Source organism: Nicotiana sylvestris, chromosome 11 (genome assembly GCF_000393655.2).
Source record: "Nicotiana sylvestris chromosome 11, ASM39365v2, whole genome shotgun sequence".
Lineage (NCBI taxonomy): Eukaryota > Viridiplantae > Streptophyta > Magnoliopsida > Solanales > Solanaceae > Nicotiana > Nicotiana sylvestris.
Window position 1 is genome coordinate 97969360 of NC_091067.1, and position 18359 is coordinate 97987718.

At 36.7% G+C, this 18359-nt stretch overlaps 2 protein-coding genes across 2 annotated transcripts; one reads left to right on the forward strand and one right to left on the reverse strand.

Annotated features, from left to right (window-relative positions):
- Window positions 1–48: 48 nt before the first annotated feature.
- On the forward strand, window positions 49–4309 carry LOC104249337 (uncharacterized). Its single transcript, XM_009805748.2, has 10 exons — window positions 49–235; window positions 386–499; window positions 1326–1408; window positions 2118–2201; window positions 2272–2347; window positions 2445–2517; window positions 2831–2904; window positions 3142–3235; window positions 3679–3773; window positions 3879–4309. Exons 1-9 carry the CDS (start codon window positions 121–123, stop codon window positions 3740–3742), a joined length of 777 nt encoding a protein of 258 aa, XP_009804050.1. The 5' UTR covers window positions 49–120; the 3' UTR covers window positions 3743–3773; window positions 3879–4309.
- Window positions 4310–5318: 1009 nt separating this feature from the next.
- On the reverse strand, window positions 5319–12990 carry LOC104249336 (cullin-3A-like). Its single transcript, XM_009805747.2, has 2 exons — window positions 12288–12990; window positions 5319–7639 (listed from the first exon to the last, which is right to left on the reverse strand). Exons 1-2 carry the CDS (start codon window positions 12449–12451, stop codon window positions 5599–5601), a joined length of 2205 nt encoding a protein of 734 aa, XP_009804049.1. The 5' UTR covers window positions 12452–12990; the 3' UTR covers window positions 5319–5598.
- Window positions 12991–18359: the final 5369 nt, after the last annotated feature.

Consider the following 18359-nt stretch of genomic DNA (forward strand, 5'->3'; position numbering starts at 1 on the left):
ACTTAACATGTTAAAAGTGAAATTGGGTGTTGTGTGTTGCGGGGGGGGGGGGGTTCATCACTCAGTTGGCAAGATTGAACTTTTGCATTGTAGTTTTTGTCAGCAAAACAACAGTGGAAAATGGAAGCCGGTGCTCTTCTCAGAACTCTAAATCCTTTCAAAATCAGAGCGAAGTTTTATGGGGCCTTCACTGTTCGATGCTCTTCCTTTTCTTCCTCTACCAAAAATCCCACCGGTTCGTTATAATGGTTCATTTCTCTTTCTTTTTATGCTTTAATTCCCAATACACTTAGAAAATGCATATGTTTATACCAATTTCGCATCAATTAACTGACTGTGCAGTGAATAGTGTAATTATAAGGTTGAATTTTGTGGGTGGGGCCAGGGAAAGAAATGGGGAAGAGAGCATACGATGGACTGCTTTTGGATGCAGCAAATACACTTTTGCAATTGACAAATCCAGTTGAAGAGACATATGCTTCCATTGGCAAGAAATACGGTTTGTTGGTTCCTTCCTTTTTCTATAGTAGCAGGGGTTTAAGAGGTTTAAGGAAACTTCTGTTAGTAGGTTCTATGCTGCTAAAAGAGGAGATATATTTTGACCGTAGCTATCTTTATATCCAATCAATATTTTGGCAGAGCCTGGCTTGGCATTTAGCCAGGGGCGGATGCACATTTATCGAGTGACACCGCTTCATCGATTTTTTTTTTACTAAATATATGTATTAATATAGTGAGAAAGCGCATAAGTAAAGATAAAATTGCACCACTTGACATTAATTGTCTCTTGGCGCATTGATTATGTGCTTAATTTTGCTCTAAGAGGTGAGAGGTTCTAACCTCAACTAGCACATCTTTTTTGCAAATATTTGAGAGAATCTATGTGGTTAAAATTTTTGATGAAATAGAATTTAATTCAGGACTTTTTCTAACTTAAGACTCAACAAAACCAATAGACGAAAGCTATTTCTTGTCTAGAAGTATGATAATTAACTTTATTATTCCCATTCTTCTATAAATTTCGACACCGCTTACAAAAATTCATGCGTGCGCCCCTGCATTTAGCTAATTGATCAAGCAACTAGTACTTGGAATTCACTGGTGGTATCTAGATGAAGTCCTATTTTTGGTGTAGCATAAAACAACAGAAACTGCGGACCAGCTTTAGAATGGTTACTTTTGAAGTTAAGAAGTGAGGCTTAAATGTGTGATTTCAGCCCTTTCTTCAAGCAAACATTGTCAACTAGTGCAGAAAAAGGTTGAGAGCAGACTACTATGTCTATTTTTCTTCCGAGAGATTGCTAAAGTATTTTATCCAATTATAGGGCTGACAACTACTCCAGCTGAAATAAAGCAAGGTTTCAAAAGAGCTTTTGCTGCTCCATGGCCAGAAAAGCTACGTTATCAGGTCATTATGCCAATGTCACTCCATTGTGTTTCATGCTCGTTTGTCACATGGAAAACCAGCATATGTTTTAGCTGGTCTTATTTTTTTATCTCAAAACTAAAATTTAATTTTATATTCTCGTGTTAGATATGTTTTGTTCTTGGTGATACCCCTCTTGGGGTGGGGTTGGGGGTGGAGATGAGGGCCTTTCTCTCGCTGATCTCCCCCATACAAATATTAGCAACCCATTTCAGCTTGTAATGAATTGATTCTTCCACATAGCATTCTAGAAATAATTAGCCAAAGAAAGTGATAATTAGGAAATCAAGTAATTTGACATTTTCCCTGCGGCCCCTGCCTTTGTTGTGGACAGAGGACCTTAAATACGAAAATTATTCAGGTATCCTTACAAAGATGTATGAATTCTTGGTATACTACTTATTTGTGGAAAATGTCCTGTTGATGTGTACTTTATAAGTGTGTTCTGCATATTCTGTATGAGCAGGGTGACCTATTGAGTGGATTATTTGGTATTTTTTTTTTGAAGCAAAAAAGTTGTGGCCATTGAACCTCCATTGTCTCTCACTCATTCAGAAAATTCTAGTTGAATGTTCAGCCACTAAAGTATTAAAAGATACGTAAAATTGTCGGTTAAAAAGTTCATATTTTCATCACAGATTACTGTTCCTTTGGCAATATCAATCAACTGAAGATTAAGTACAATTGACAGGATGATGGCCGACCTTTCTGGAAGCTTGTCGTTGCTGAAGCAACTGGTTGTAGAGACGATACTTACTTTGAAGAAGTATACCAGGTCATTTTCTAAAACATATTATAGAAATCGGAAGTTAGACTGCTTTAGCTGAAGTTTTTGCTTTCACCAGCACTATGCAAGTGGTGAGGCATGGCATCTTCCACCTGGAGCCTATGACACCATATCAATTCTGAAACGTTCCGGAGGTCATCATGTATCTGCATTACTTTGCTTCTGATATAGATTTACTTATTGAACTTTTCTCCCAATCCTTTCGTTTCTGAAGTACTGGACTTTGGACAGTCAAGCTGGCCGTAGTTTCCAACTTTGACACCCGGTTGACGAAGATATTGAAAGAGCTGAATGTGTTGTATCTGTAAGCATCAATACCTTCTTATACTTTTGCTCCTTGTTAAATAACAGTCTGAGTTTGAACTACTTTATGTCGGTAGTCAATTATATTACTTAGTTATGAATGCCAATAACTCATTTCAAATGCTCTTAAATTTTAGCATTGAAAGAGTTGGAAAAAGTTATATAAATTTAAACCTATGAACTTACAGAGCATTCTCATCTGTATGAAATGGCAGGGTCGACTCCTGCTTGAAATTTAGAAGATGTTTCGTTTATATGTTCTTTTGTGATCCTTCTCAAAAAAAAATATGTTCTTTTGTGTTCTCTATCTATAGATTTGATGCTGTCATCATATCTTCAGAGGTTGGATATGAAAAACCAGATATTAGGATATTCAGAGCTGCTCTAGGTATGTGCATCAAAAACTAATCTATCTTCATTAGCATGATGATAGAAGGCGTCTCTACTTTAGTTTTGTTTCTTTCTTGTCTGCGTTTGTTTAACTTTTTAATGGACTCTTAAACATCTCTCTTGTCAGGTATGACCCCCCCTTATCAAAACTATAATTTGATATTAACACATTTGTCAATTACACCTGAAATAGGCTATAAAAAAATTGACCTTATCATGTTTTGCGGTGTTGTAGATCAGATCTGTGTAGAAGCAATAAAAACTGTTCACGTTGGAGATGATGAAAAGGCTGACAAAGGAGGAGCAAATGCTGCTGGAATTGACTGCTGGTAATTTTTGAATGCCTTGCTTTATTCAAAATTTCACAATTTCTAGATATAGCTAATATCTAGCGCAAAGAAAAAAGAAAGAGAAGAAACTAGTTTTAATGCTGTAGTTGCTACATCAAAACCATCATTTTAACTGTTAAAATGATAATTGGTATTCAACAGCTAAAAGGTAGATAATTGATTACGAACATAATGATCACCCACAAGAAACAATATTTTGATGCTTCCCTCTACAAGTAATACTTGATTGTATTCAAGTTCTATCTGCAGTTATGGAAACATCAGTGAGATATTAGTGACATTTATTAATAGGAGATACTGTTGAATACCAAATCAGGAGAAGCATTTAAAGAAAGTCTTCTGTTACTTTTTACCAATCATACAGAGAGTGTGACCTTGTCATCTGGTTAAGAAATTTTCATTCACAAAATTATGCCTTTCAGGCTATGGGGTGTAGACGTGAAGTCATTTGCAGATATACAGAACCGCCTTCTCACAACGGCATAGTTTTTTGGTTAGTGGCTCTGTCATTTGGAAGGTAAGGAAAAGAAACTCTATTCCTTTTTCCTTTCATTTCCTTTTTAAACGGTATCTCCTATTAATAAATGTCACTAATATCTACTGTTATTTTCATAACTGGCAGATAGAACTAGACTACAACCAAGTATTACTTGTAGATGGAAGCATCAAAAGATTGCTGTTTGTGATCATTATATTCTCCATCAATCAACCATCTTTCAATTCCAAAGTATAAAGTTAAGCTGCAGCGCCTTTTAATAAGCTTCATGCTCGGAGTTCTGCATAGTGATTCAGTGATCAGCTACATTCCGTTATAATAATAAAACCCCATATGAGATGCTACTTCCTCCCCATCTCCACAAAGGCAGAGGGCAGAGGGCAGAGGGCAAGATCATTCAAAAATGTATCCCTTTAACGAAATGATTCACTAATCAATATGAAAAGTCACCCCAACATTCGTTCGTTTGGAATTTCTCAGCTCTGCATAGCCTATTTTGGCTCAACTTCTCTCCCTACAAAACTTGAGATAATAATCAAATTTGTTTTGATCTAATATTCCAAAGCTATATTCTGTTTTAGTTTTACAAGGTTGATGTTTGGTTGTTGTCTGGCTAAATTTGTGTGCTATTCAGGATTCATTCAATCCTAGTTTGGCAAATCAAGTTCCACTATTTACTAGTGCCATTGACAAACATGAAGTAGCTAATCTACTATTAGGCCTCCTTACAAGTCATGTGGAAGCACTCCTCAACTTATGTTTGCATTTCTAGTATAGAAAGCCAGGGATGAAATCACATAAAGAATGAGAAGTCTGTGTCTTAGTTGATAATACAAGAGTTCAAGTTCAGTGTGCTGGCGACGTAAAAAATATTGATAAACATTTATTTAATAGTTGGTTGTTAAGTTGTTCCACATTGGTCATGAACAAAATACGAGAAGTGAGACATCTTTTGAAGAACTTTTGTAATGGCAAAAGAGAATCTGAGTTTACCAACGAAATAATATTATGAATGTTACTGTTAATACACAGACTCCTCCTTGTCTAGTCAATCTGAAAAAGAAAAAGAAAAATTATACTTGTATTCTGTCGCTTCTACATGGTCCCAATTTTTTTTTTCTTTCAAGCCCAAAACATATACTCCCTCTATTTAAATTTAATGTGGCATAGTTTGATTGGTACGAAACTTACGACAGAAAAAAGGACTTTCGAAACTTATGTTCTTAAATATGCCACGAAATTTCTGCGGCAATGAAAGCATTCCATTAAGAATAAAATAAAAGGCTTAAAGTTAATTGTTCCCAAACATACAAATAAATAGTGCCACATTAAGTGGAATAAAGGGAGTAATTCTTTTACTCGCAAGCACTTAAAAACTAGAGTGGGAAATGAGTGCTAATGAATGACATGTACTACTACCCATGAACTTTGATAAGCTAACCGCAATTAATCATTTTATCCATCTCTACCAGTTACGACTGATACAAGCTTGGAGCACAGCCTGCAGATAGCCCTTTTTGCCCTGTTCCATCAAAAATTCACATATTTTCTCTACGCGAAACCAGATAACCAATAACAAAAGAGCAGTGCTGCACTAACAACTCAACCATGGCAGTTTAGCTCATAACATGGAGTTTTTTAGTGAGTGTTACGATACTTGTATCTTTCTCTCAGAGCAAATGCATATGCATGTCGCCATTGAAACTCAATTACTGCTGTAGATACTACTAAAAGACAGTAGGGAAAAATTCCAATAAATCATATCAATTCTACCGAAGAAACTTAAGAAAGCCTCTAATTATGACTTGCTCAAGTTCAAAAAGACAAATACCCGTGAGACCATTTCTTATGCAAGGTAGCGATACAATCGTCTATCTGTATTATCCCTTTCCAAGAAATCTCTCTCGATAAGTGACTCAATCCGTTTCTTGATTTCCCCTGGATTTGCCAGGAAACGTGATTGCAATTGCTTTGTAACTTCAGTGATGATGTTGTTGTGATCTAATACCTTCCTGGATTTCATGATCCTCACAATAGCAGCTTCAATCTGGGGCTTTCTATCCTCTTCCACCCTTTGACGTGTCTCCTGCTTTTCAGGCTCGGATTCCTTCTGTGCAACTACAGTTCCTATCTTGACCTTGTAAAATTTGCTCGTAAATTTGTCATTGACAAGAAAGGCGTCGTCTTCCCCGATATCCTTACTCATGGGTTCTTTCCGGAGGACGTTCTTTCCCTTAACACATGCTAGGGACTGCAAGCACCTTTTCAAATCAGACGAAGGGATCTCAGTGGCCTGTTCAATCTCTTTGTACATTAGCCGATCAGCATTGTTGAAAAGCATGAGGACACACATTTGGTAAGTAGAGACATTGAGCTCATGCTTCTGGCCCTTAACAAATGTCGCTTTCAGATCAGCTGTGCCCATGTTTGTTTGCCAGGATAATCTTCGACCAGTGTGGGTCCCAAGGTAAAACGACCGAAATTTCTCACACAGGGCTGACAATTCAGCTGGCAAATTGCATGTGATACTAGGTTGAGTAGGCCAAGATCCCGTCGTGAGAACCTGGACAACCAATGAGGGGCCATCACCCAATTCAGCACCATATGCTGCATGGAATCCTTGCATTGTGTCCTGAGAAGTTTTCATGTCGGTAAACATGCCCTCTAATTTGGAAGTGAACTGATAACCACATTCTGTCTTCAGCTTAACAATCAGACTTCTTTCAGCGTCATCGGAAACTGTTTTTCCTGAAAGCAGTCGCTTTGCCAAGTGCTGTTTATAATACTTCTCAAACACATCTTTTTCTTGCAAGTAACGGAAGAGCATCATCACCTTGTCGAGAATAACTTCCACATCTTCCTCACTGACTCCTTTAAGGCCTTTTCGCAATTTTTCATCCACAAACAATGATATAAACTCGGGAGAACGGGGATTGAGGTTAATGAAGAATTCAAAAGATGAGTTTAAGGCATTTTGGAAAGTCTTGTCGTTGTTGAATGCCAAGATTATTACATTATCATATTTATCCTTCTCATTCAAGAGACACTGGACAAATTCGACAGGATCTTTCAGCTTCTCAGGATCGGTAACAAGCCGTTTTCCAATCTCTCTGATGTGAGAAGTCATTACATCTCTTATTGTTGCAAGACCATTAGGAACTCTACGAAATAAGTTGTACATTCTTCTCAAATCCTCACATTTATCATCAAGAAGCATATTCACCGTACCTGAATTTTCCATATGGACAAGCCTAGGCATATGGTTTTCAATCATCTCTTTCTCCACAACATTAGTGAGCTTAGCTTCAGTCTTTGGATCCAAGTAGTGTGACACCCTCTCTATTTCTTCGTTTAAACGTTTTTCAGCTTTCTTGAGGTAGTCTCCACAGTCGCAACATTCAATGAACCTCTGAGACTCGGCCCTGTAAAAATCAGCTGATACTTCAAGAAAAGGTTTTTCAAAGTCTTCCTGGTACACGGATGGTCCTAAATCCATTAGCATCTTAATTATATTTCTCATCAGTCCCCGGTTAATTACTTCCCCATCCCGTTCTTTGAGTATCAGTCCAAGAAGCGTACTCAGAAGTCTCATCTGAATCTTATTCGCATGTATTATGTTATCCCGCCAAAGATTCAGCCCAAGTTCATGAACAGGGATCTTATGGGTACTTGGAACGAAGGTCCTGTCCATGTACATCAGAATATCCCGTATCATTTGCAATGCCTTATTATGATCTGCCCATTGCCTATTCAGCTCTTCCAAGAATAAATCACCTTGGGCTGACTCTATGCATTTAGAGATCTCTTGTAGGTGGAAGGTAATTGTAGATACAAGTCCAGAATATAGCTTCTCACCAAATTTGTGTAATACCATATTATAAGCATTTCTGCATTGACAGAAGATATCCCAACATCAAGAATAGTATATTCAAGCATACAAAAACAAAGAGAGGAACTAAACAGTGCCGGAAACGAAAATGAAGAAAACGAGCAGGATGCAGCAAAGAAAGAGATCTTTAAGATTGTAAAGGTTCATTACATATCAATAACGACAAACACACAGACTAAACACAGAGACAATGACAGGATATGATAAGTGTTAAAAATTGGGCATTAAGAAATTCTATTTCACCCTACGACATCTCAGAACTTCAGTCCAGAAGGAAGAATGAGGTGAGCAGTAAGAAGTTTGCACACGCCTCTGCTTGCTCATGATTTCTCCATGAACAGAACCAACAGTCTTCCTCTTTCTTTACCCTAAAGTAACAAACTCCATAACCTCCAGTTTAAATATCTATCCAAATTACAGAACAAAGAAAGACAATGGAGCGGTGAATAACTGAACTTGGGCCCACTCGGAATGCACGTCTTCTGACAAGTTACTTCTACTCTAGGCATTGCTCCTACCAGATTTTGAATTCTAAAGTCGTGTAGCTTTTTGAGTCCTTTTTTACAAAAGCCTTTTGAGAAAGAGTCTAAAAATTAGATGCTGCGATTGATTGATAACCTGTTTGGACAATTTTTTTTTATATAAGGTGTTTTGTATTTTGTTGAAGTTGAAAAATGAGCATTTGAAGTTGAAGTTGAAGTTGAAAAAAGAGTATTTAGAAGTTGTTGTGTTCGTACATGAGTTTCACATGGGAAAATGTAGAAGTTTCGTAGGTTAAAACCATTGTTTCACTTGAAATACTCCTTAAACGAGCTTTTCAACTTCAAATTCTCTATTTCAAGTTGGAGCTGAAATAATGGACAAAATTGTAAAACAAACATTGATTTGCAAAAAAAATTCAGTGTTTGCAAATAATATGTATGTCTGAGTGCCCACTAAACCCATAAGAAATTTCCTTACTACCTCTTCTAGTAATACACATTGAATAACCTTTACAGCTCCGATATTTTTTTTCGTGGTGTCCGAGCCAGCTTGTGCACACCTCCTTACCACTCCGATATTGTATATGGATTGTGATGTTTTCCCCTTTTTTTCATAAGTAGCAGATGGATTGTGAGCTTAAGATCATGATACTTTAGTATCCTAAACTCCAAGCCCAATTGGTCTCATTCTAGGGACTAGTATACACTTAAATAAATTTTGATGCACCAAACCATTTTCAATCATGTTTGGTATGCCAACTTAATGGAATTTGAATGAAATGAAAATAGTATCAATGGCTGAAATGCAAAAACTGCAAAGGAATAGGCTGCATACGATGTGGAGAGGAATAGATATATGGAATGGATGGGGGATTTGTCAATGGTTATTTGGTAGGGATTCCGAGCAAAGAGCATGAAAAGACTGAGATAGAAAGGTCATGTCATAGTCTATTCCTGATTCGATCCTTTAATGGATTGAAGACTCTCCCCACTAGACAAAAGGGATGAAAACTTGTTGTTTCCGCAAAATAGATTGGATCCTGAAATCGCAACTATTGAATCAAGGGTACTAATCATTTAGCTAATCATAGAAATGGAATTAAACAATGGAATCATATTTTATCTTGTGATCATTGGCTACTAAACAAGTTGTAGGATCATAACTTTTCCCCCCAAAATACGATATATTCTAAAGCACTTACCTGCTACCGTTGAGCAGTAATCAAACTTCTTTTCGGTTTTGAGTTTCTAAATCTAGGTACCTCACATGTAAGCAAAAGATCCATATAAGCTACTTACCTAGGTGCAGTGCTTGTCAGGATTAGGGTTAACGCCTTAACGGTGAGATTTAGTACAGTGTTTTTTAAGTGAAAAGCACAACAAAAGACAAGGTCCATCAGACTAGAAGTTAAAAGTGTGAAGTAACTTCTTTGAAGTGACGCGTGCAACTTACAGAAAACTAAAAGAATATCAAACATATGAATTCAGTACTATAATAATCTTGCAATTAAAATACTCCCTGAATTTCAATCTATGTGCCTTACTTTCCTTCTAAGTTTGTTTCAAAAGGAATGTCATCTTTCTGTATTAGTAAGTTTTTAATTCCAGCATTCCCATTTTACTTTTGGTGATACTCCATTATATGAATGACATGGCATGTTTAGAACCATATGATTCAAAGGGTATTTTTGGTATATTTTTTATGAAGGGGAAATTTATAGATGGCATCCACAAGATGCAAGAAGTACAAAAGAGAATACATAAAGGACAGTCAGCTATGAACAAAAAAGAGCTAAGCAAGAGCTAAAGAACTGACAAAATCAAAAAAGCTAACAGGACAACCATTAGGAGCTAAATTGTGCCAACTATACAACCATAGAAGATATCTAGCCTTAAGAACTATAGAAGGAGTTGATATCCCATCAAAGCCCCCAAAAAAAGAGAGGATATTTTTGGTCTATTATACAAACTTTAGTTTAAAACCACAAGATTTAAAATTTTCTTTACATTCTTACATCTTCGTGCCAAGTCAAAGTAAGACATATAAAATGAAAAACCAAAGGGAGTAACTAATTTCAGCATTCAATATACGACAAGGCCAATATTAATTCAACTCCTCATAGCTGAGGTTCAAAGAACCGAGCACTTCTTATTGAGAGTGCTTTGCATGTCATTGTTTGAAGCACACACTTCTCTAAAGCGCATGCCTTCACCCGTAAAGAGATAACCCCTCGCTTCGCATCATTTAAATTACTTTAGAAGGCAAATAATTTACTAGCAAAGTAGTGTTGGAACAACTTGGACTCGATTAGAGTAGAAAGCTTTCGACAACTCCTTTTTATTATCAAAATCAGTCCGGGAAGCAGGTCTTTTGACAAGATGTGCATCTTGGACGAAAAGAAAACATTGAATTATACAAGCTTATTACGAAAGTTGTCAAATATCCTTCTAATCAATTTTCACATGTTAGATCTAAACAACTCAAAAGATTCAATTACTTAGGCTTCTGTATGCTCAAATTATCTTTTGAATTAAAAAGACAAATGAGAAAATTTGATTTGGTCGAATATCAAAGATTGGGTACAGTTTTAGAATCACTTAACGGGATTAAACAATGTTAATATATATCCATCCTTTTTTTTATTTTGATAAGGTAAAGTAGTATATATCCATCTTTATAAATATTAAATCTTAACATATTTAGATATTAAAGACACAGAATTTATTGCATAGAAATTTTTAAATTATAGTTATCACAGATAGAAATTATTTGGATACGTCTCCAACATGACCTGCAGATCTTAGTGACATAACGAAGATCTACATTGGGCAAAATATTAAGAGCAAAAGATGTGTAATCAAAATGTGTTGTGAGATCTGTAGCCATTCCTAAAAAAACTGACTTCTTGAATAATGACATATCAACCCAAATTAATACAGAATTCCAACATCCAACTAACTAGTAAATGATATTCTATATCTGCTCAAAAACACCTCTTTCAAATGGTCCATGTGATCAAATAAAAGAAAGATGAGCGCTATGAAATAACACAAATTACTGAACCTTTAGACATGCTACAAGAATGGTAAAGAGGAAAAGATTCCGTTCACTAATTTTGATTCCAAAGACTCTTAAGTACTATGAGCATAGTAACTACCTACACGCCGACAACATTTCAAAGGTGACATATTTTACGATATGACACGTGCACATACACTGTAGTATAATGGACTTGTATGCAAGAGCAGCTATTAGACACATATGCAGCGTAATGCACTACTTATTACTTAATCAAGGTTCGGTATCATACCGTGATGATGAGAGCATGAAGAGTAGATAGAAAGGATAATAAATCCTAGATTTCATGCGATCCACATTATCTTAAATATAGATAAGATATCAAATAACCTTTCTAATAGGGACAAGCAAAGAGCTCAAACAAAATTAGAAATAGGCAAAAAATATCTAGATAGCAATGAAGAGGACAAGAAAGCATTTCCCTGATCATAGTTTCCTCACTACCTAATAATTTAGCTCGTTGCAGACATAGGGTAAGCATGTAATATAGTTTATTGCCCTATGTTTGCAACAAACTAAATTAAATGAAACTATATATTATCTCCACATTCTTGGTCTTGAATAAACTCAAGCAACTAACAACGGAAGGAAACTGAATATGCAGACTAGGTACTAGTCCTTCTTGGTTTAACTAACCCGTGAATAATAATTCAACCTGGTCAGTCAACTACGGATCAACGCCAAACTAGTTGGAGTTGGCTTTTTAATTCTCTCTAACCATTCCACTCTATTCACGACTAATTTATTCCAATAGGAAAGACACTAACCTGAGGTCCACATATAGTGCTTGCCTTTGTGGGCATCCCCAACTTATCCACAATTAGAGGATTTATTAAAGTAAAAAGTAATATTTATATTCTAGCAGTCAAATTAAGTAACTGCCTACTTTATCAGAGATTGTGATCATCTATTCATTGTAAGATAAACATGACTACGCCTCAGTCCGAAACAAGGTGGGGTCAGTTGTATGAATCCTCACTGACCTTGTTTTTCCATTTAAGTAAGCTCAACTCATGTCATCATCATACCACATGAAAATAAAAAAGAAAAATAAGTTTTATATATATAAAAGAAATGATTTGGACCTGTAAAGTTCTTCAAAGCTGAGTCCACTAGCATTGTGATTGTAAATCTCATGAATGGCATGCTCCAGTATTTTCCAAGTCTTGTCTGCATATTTGGGATCAACCACTACCTTGTGCTTGAATGCCTCTATCTGAAAATTCCTCTTCTTCTGATTACTACTCATCCTATATATCAATGTGTATCTAACTCCAAGAAAATCATATAACTAAACCTAACCCCCAGAAAATAATCTGAATAAAAAATGAGGTAAAACTATCCTTTTTCCTGAACAATAGTACTATCAAGAAGAAGAAAAAGGCTTTTTAAAATAAAGATTGAGACTTTAAATGAATAAATTAATCTATGAAGTGAGAAAATCAAGAAAATAGCTGGATTTAGAACTGATTATTTCAACCAAAAAGTAGAGATTTTTATACAACCACAGGATTAAGAAATCACTTCTAACGAAAGATCAATAAAGTTAGAGACACTAAATGAACAAAATCAATGTAAAAGTGGGAAAAAAACAAGAAGACAGATTATTAGATTCAGAACTAATGTTTTATTGAAGGCTTTTAAAAAGAAAGGGAAGCAGGAAAATGGAGGAGTAGGGTTTTGAAAGAAGAATAAAGAGGAAGATTTAGTGATACGTAAAAGAAATCTCACCCAATTGGGTTTAAGATTTTAGGAGGAAAACTTGAAATAGAAGAAGAGGTATCTGGATTCATGCCCAAATGGGCTGCACTATTTTGCTTTATATATATTCGTCTCAAATTATATATTATGCACCGAAAAAGAAAATTAAAACAAAGAAGTCCGGAACCAAAATGTAGTTCGTTTGCACTCAAAGAATCGAAATATGTAGAAAAAAAATATGGTGACCATTTTATATATAGCATCCTTTTAAAGGGCGCTATACCTTTACGGTCAGTTGCCCAGTTAAGCATAGCGCCCTTTTAAAAGGCGTTATATATATAACGCTCTTCCTTACCGCGCTAACATATTTTGTGGGCCCACCAATAATTGTTCTAGGCTTAACTGATATAACAATAATTCAAATGGGTATAGCGCCCTTATTTAAGGCTCTATATCTCAAAAAATTCGACCCCCGAATTGGTTTTTGCCTTATTTAAAGACGTTAAGGATTTTGTAAAAATCCATTCAGAAATATTCTCAAGTCTTATGAAATATTTCTTCGTTAAGTTGTTTTGCATTTTGTCATAATGTCTGAAGAGCAAAGAATTATGATTTCATTATATTGGGAGGGGGAGGGGAGGAGGTTGTGGTGGCGAATAACTCACTAAGCTATAGTTTATCTCCACAGTGTCATGTTAAGTTGCCACTTACAATGGAGTATGATACATTGGTATCGTTGTTATGTAAAAAAATGAGTGTGAGCAAACGTTCGGTAAATATTAAAGTAACCAGATAATATTCATATTATGTGACTCCGCAAGGGGTTGCTTGTGATGCTGAGTTTAACATCGAAAACGATGAAACTCTGAGAGATTTTTTGAGGACTTCGGATGAATATCGGGAATTTATTGTGATAAAACTATTAGAAATGTACGTCAAGGCCGAAGACGTTCGCAATAATGAAGTTGCGCAAAGCAGGGATATCCCTCAATCATCGGGTGGTTATTTTGGAGCAGTTTTAGCTGAAAAGGTTCCGGCTAAAAGAGTTAAGCTTGATCTAAACTTATCTCCACGAGCGAATGAGGAGCGAGGAAATAATTTCTCCCTTAGTTTACATAATCCACAAGCCGAGTGGTAAACTTTAATTTTCCTTTGTGTTACGATGTATATTTTTGTGTATTGAATTTGTATTAACACTCGTATGTTCCACGGGGAGTACCGACCAGATATGAATTTTACAAGTTAGGAACCAACGGCCAGTTGGAATATGCCTAGTTTTAGTGTGTTGGATCATGGTGGTCCATCCGGGAGTCAACATCGACAAGATAATGTGCATCATGGGATATCAACACATTATGATTTGTAAGTGAATATAGTTATATGTAAAGTATGGACCACTTTGAGTACCTCATTATTTTATTGGTTGTGCAGTGAAAGCGAGCAACTTGTTAATTAATAATGTTGTGTTATAATCCCCATTTGTAGGACGAAAATCAATGTAGGTTTGAAGAATGATATGATGAACCCATTTATCAGGAATACTACAAATATTGTTTGCAATACGTTTGGAATATGACCGGTGAATACGAACTCTAGATCTTTAAGATGCAACGACAACTTGCGGCAGTGGAAGAGAAACTACAAGAGGCGGAAGAAGAAAAAAATAAGTTAGAAGAGAAATTTAAGTAGTTGAAGCAGAGAATAATGGGCGATAATGACTAAACAAACACATATATGTGTTGAGTGTAGTATTTTATCTTTATGTTTTCCGTGTCATGTATTTTCATTAGTTATACCGAATTTAAATTATGTTAAGTTTCTATGTTTGTTTTTGTGTTGTAGTATTAAAATAACAAAGAATCCGAGAAATAAAAACATAAAGCACATATAATGTAAACCATAAATAATGTTGCTATTATTTACTGATTGTCTTATGTACATAAAATCAAAAAAAAAAATCAATGTGTCCCACAACCTTTATGCTTTAAAGCAGTCGCTGGCTTGAGGCGCATCCTATCCCCCCCCCGCTACACTATCAAGATCATTCTCATCATGTCGCCTCTTTATTGGAGAATGCACTGCATCATGATCGTCAATAAGGCTGGCAAGCTCGGTAGAAGAGGTTGTCGGTCCAACAGTAACCTACAGAATAATAAGATATTTTAGTATACGGATATATATTAGTAATGTACGTGTTAGCTAAAAAAATTAAAATGTCTTACCATGGTCTCAACGGGCTCCTGAATATAATCATCCATCTCAGGCATGTCAGTGTCGCACAAAGCGGCCTCCGTGACGGGCGAGGATGATGACTTAAAAAAAAGGCTTTAAATATTTATGACTAATCAATGAGATAAACAAAAATATAAATAATAGTAATATAAACTAACCAAATCCTATGAAAGATCCTCAGTATCCCTCGGTGATGAGCCATAACTCAGTCGGCGCCCACTATTCACATCTCGTACCGGACGATCATCAGCAATCGTCGATGCTTCTAGAGGGTTAGGAAAATACTCATCCCAGTCATGTGAGGTAATGGTCGTGTCCGCGATCAACAATGGAGCTGACGGGGTCACATGCGAAGTCCCTGGATTAAACCCTAGGCTAAATGAGGGCATATCACTAGGAGCATGGTCTAGCTCAGGGTGGTCACCCAGGTGATCAACTCCAACATCCTCAACAGGTGCCTCAACGCCCCCTTGCTGGGTACTACCTCCACGCCGACCCCCACGACCTCGTGAGACACCTCTACCTCTCTAGGCACGCCCGCCATGTCGACCATATTCAGGATGCACTGCCGGCCCATGATGGTACTGCTCCCGGCGCCATATAATCAGCCTCGTATCGTAAGCGCTCATCATCTCGGGCTTGTTGCAATGTTCGGGCAGCCAAGTCTGTAACCTGTCGGCCATACTTGTGCAAAGCGGCCGCTCCCTCGCTGGTATGCTGCTGCATCTGCAGTCCCAACTGGTAGAACAGATGTAGGCCAATAGCCTGCACAGCATATAATTAAGTATACCAAATAACATACCATCAGCTCATGCCTCCCGGCATATGGAACGAACCGACCGCCAGCGTGATTAACGAGATTCCCGATAAAAAGTTGGGTAATGCTGCAGTACCAACCCATATACTCATGCTCACCATCTATACGCTCTGGTAGAGGGGGTGGCAGAATCAGGTTATGCCGCTGGTCTCAAATCTCGATCTGCAACTATAGCCATGCCTCATATGTCTGGTCAACCCTAGAACGATCATCCAGCTGGTAATGTGTCCTAATCCAAGCGGATGGTGGAGGTACAAGCTGCGGTCGACCAAACTGGAGAAGGACTCGCTCGGTGGTATGATGCTCGACAATATCAAGATATATCAACGAGATAGAAGAGCTCCATATAAGTCGTCTGGCCGAGCAATAATCGGGCAAACCGGCTATTAGCTCATCGTTGTATGGCCTCCAAATGAACTATTACGTAAAAAACAAGAACCGTGAGTATACGCAACACATATTAATCCAGGACAAGTAAACTTAAGTATACAATTATCTACGTGACCTCCAACAAATCCAACAAATCCCTGCAATATGGGAGATTATAACGAGCCTTGTACTCGCATCCGTATCCTCCTATCAACCCACCTCCTAGATAAAGGGAGAAATGGTGAAGGTGGTGAATCCGAAGCGATGGGTGGTAGAGGTGGATGTAACTGGAGGAATCGCTCCCGGACCCAAACCTAATATACAATTTGGACGTAAAATTTAAGTTATATTTTTATGATGTATGTTATAATGAAGAGAGAATTTGACTATATTTTCACCTGCAACAGCGGCAAAAATCCTGCAACGTCTCGCTGGGTGCCCACGCTTGCCCGACATATCTGCCTGTACAAGTAACCAAGAACAACAACACCCCAGCTGTAATCATGTAAATCATCTAGCCGCTCAAGATAATGAAGAAATCTCAAGCTGACTAGGTTTCCCGAAGTGTTCGGGAACAATACCCCTCCAAACATAAGCAGCAGCAACAACCTCGTGTATCGATTAATATGAAGATTCGGTGTATCATCCGTAATGTCAGCATGCATCGCCTCCAGATGCAGCCGGACGGGCATCAACTACAGACGACTAGCCCCAACCAATGCACCCTCATCAGCTAGCAGGAAACCGGTAAGCCGCTGCAACATCTCCAGGTACTGATCTCCGTATACTCTCTCATGGCATGCGGCAAAGCAAAGGTATGTCCATCAACGGCAGACTATACAGAACCTCCACGTCTTGTAGCATGATAGTAGCCTCGCCAATGGGCAAATAGAATGTGTACATCTCCGGTCGCCACCGCTCTATCAAAGCCGTGATCTACGACCAATCCAACTGCATCCGGCCGATCTCAACAATCCTATAAAAACTCATATCCTAGAGGTGTATGACTATACGGGGATGGAGATGGTGGACCCTAAGAAAGTTCCACATATCGTCTACTCTTCTGGCGCGGAATGTCCGGGCCAATAACTGTCCCCCCCATATGTAGGAAGACCTATGCTCGGCCTGTAGCAATAGTAGCTCTAGCGAGGCAGGTCTGGGATGCAAAGGCGGTACCTCCATGACGATTACTGTAAATTGAACAATATTAATTACATTATTTTTCTTTTTCATTGCTTAAATATATTGCAATACCTTTAATATTAACTTCTATTCGATATTTTTACTATATTGTTAATTAGGTTGATACATTTTCAATATTATAATTTTATATTTTATATGTTACTTTAATATGTTAGTTTTATTATTTTATATGTTAGTTTTATTATTTTATATGTTTGTTTATTACTCAGCTATTTTTGACTATAATAAAATTAAATAATTAATTTTCATACCTATACATGATTTAATTATTAAATATTTATGTTTTGGTCCCAGACACGATATTTGAGGCCCAGTAGCACCAAGGTATCCTGAATTCTTTTGTTCATGATGAAAAATATTTCCCGATTTATCACTCAACAGGTATGTTATTTTATGTTAGTTTATTATTGTATATGTTATTTATTACTTTATATGTAGTTTTATTATTTCATATGTTAGTTTTATTATTTTATATGTTTGTTTGTTACTCACTTATTTTTTACTATAATAAAATTAAATAATTAATTTTCATAACTATATAGGATTTAATTATTAAATGTTCATATAACAATACTTAGTTTGATAAATATTGTTGTTTCCTTATGTTATTTTCTTACGTTTGTTGACTAGAATTGGAGATAGTTTATGTTTGAACTATCAGCTTTTTAACATATTATTGGGTATAAAAGATACTTAAATGATTAATTTCTATAACTACAAGGATACTACGCTAAAAGGCACTATGTTTTACTACGCTAAAAGGGCACTACATTATCAATATGAGCACTACATTAGACCAAAAGATACCATTACAGGGAACTAAAGTAATAATTTA

Coding starts and splice junctions, on each gene's coding strand:
- LOC104249337 (XM_009805748.2), top strand. CDS start 121: ATGGAAGCCGGTGCTCTTCTCAGAACTCTAAATCCTTTCAAAATCAGA. Junction 500..1,325: donor TTCCATTGGCAAGAAATACG/GTTTGTTGGTTC, acceptor ATCCAATTATAG/GGCTGACAACTACTCCAGCT. Junction 2,905..3,141: donor GATATTCAGAGCTGCTCTAG/GTATGTGCATCA, acceptor GCGGTGTTGTAG/ATCAGATCTGTGTAGAAGCA.
- LOC104249336 (XM_009805747.2), bottom strand. CDS start 12,451: ATGAGTAGTAATCAGAAGAAGAGGAATTTTCAGATAGAGGCATTCAAG. Junction 7,640..12,287: donor AGCTTTGAAGAACTTTACAG/GTCCAAATCATT, acceptor CTGTCAATGCAG/AAATGCTTATAATATGGTAT.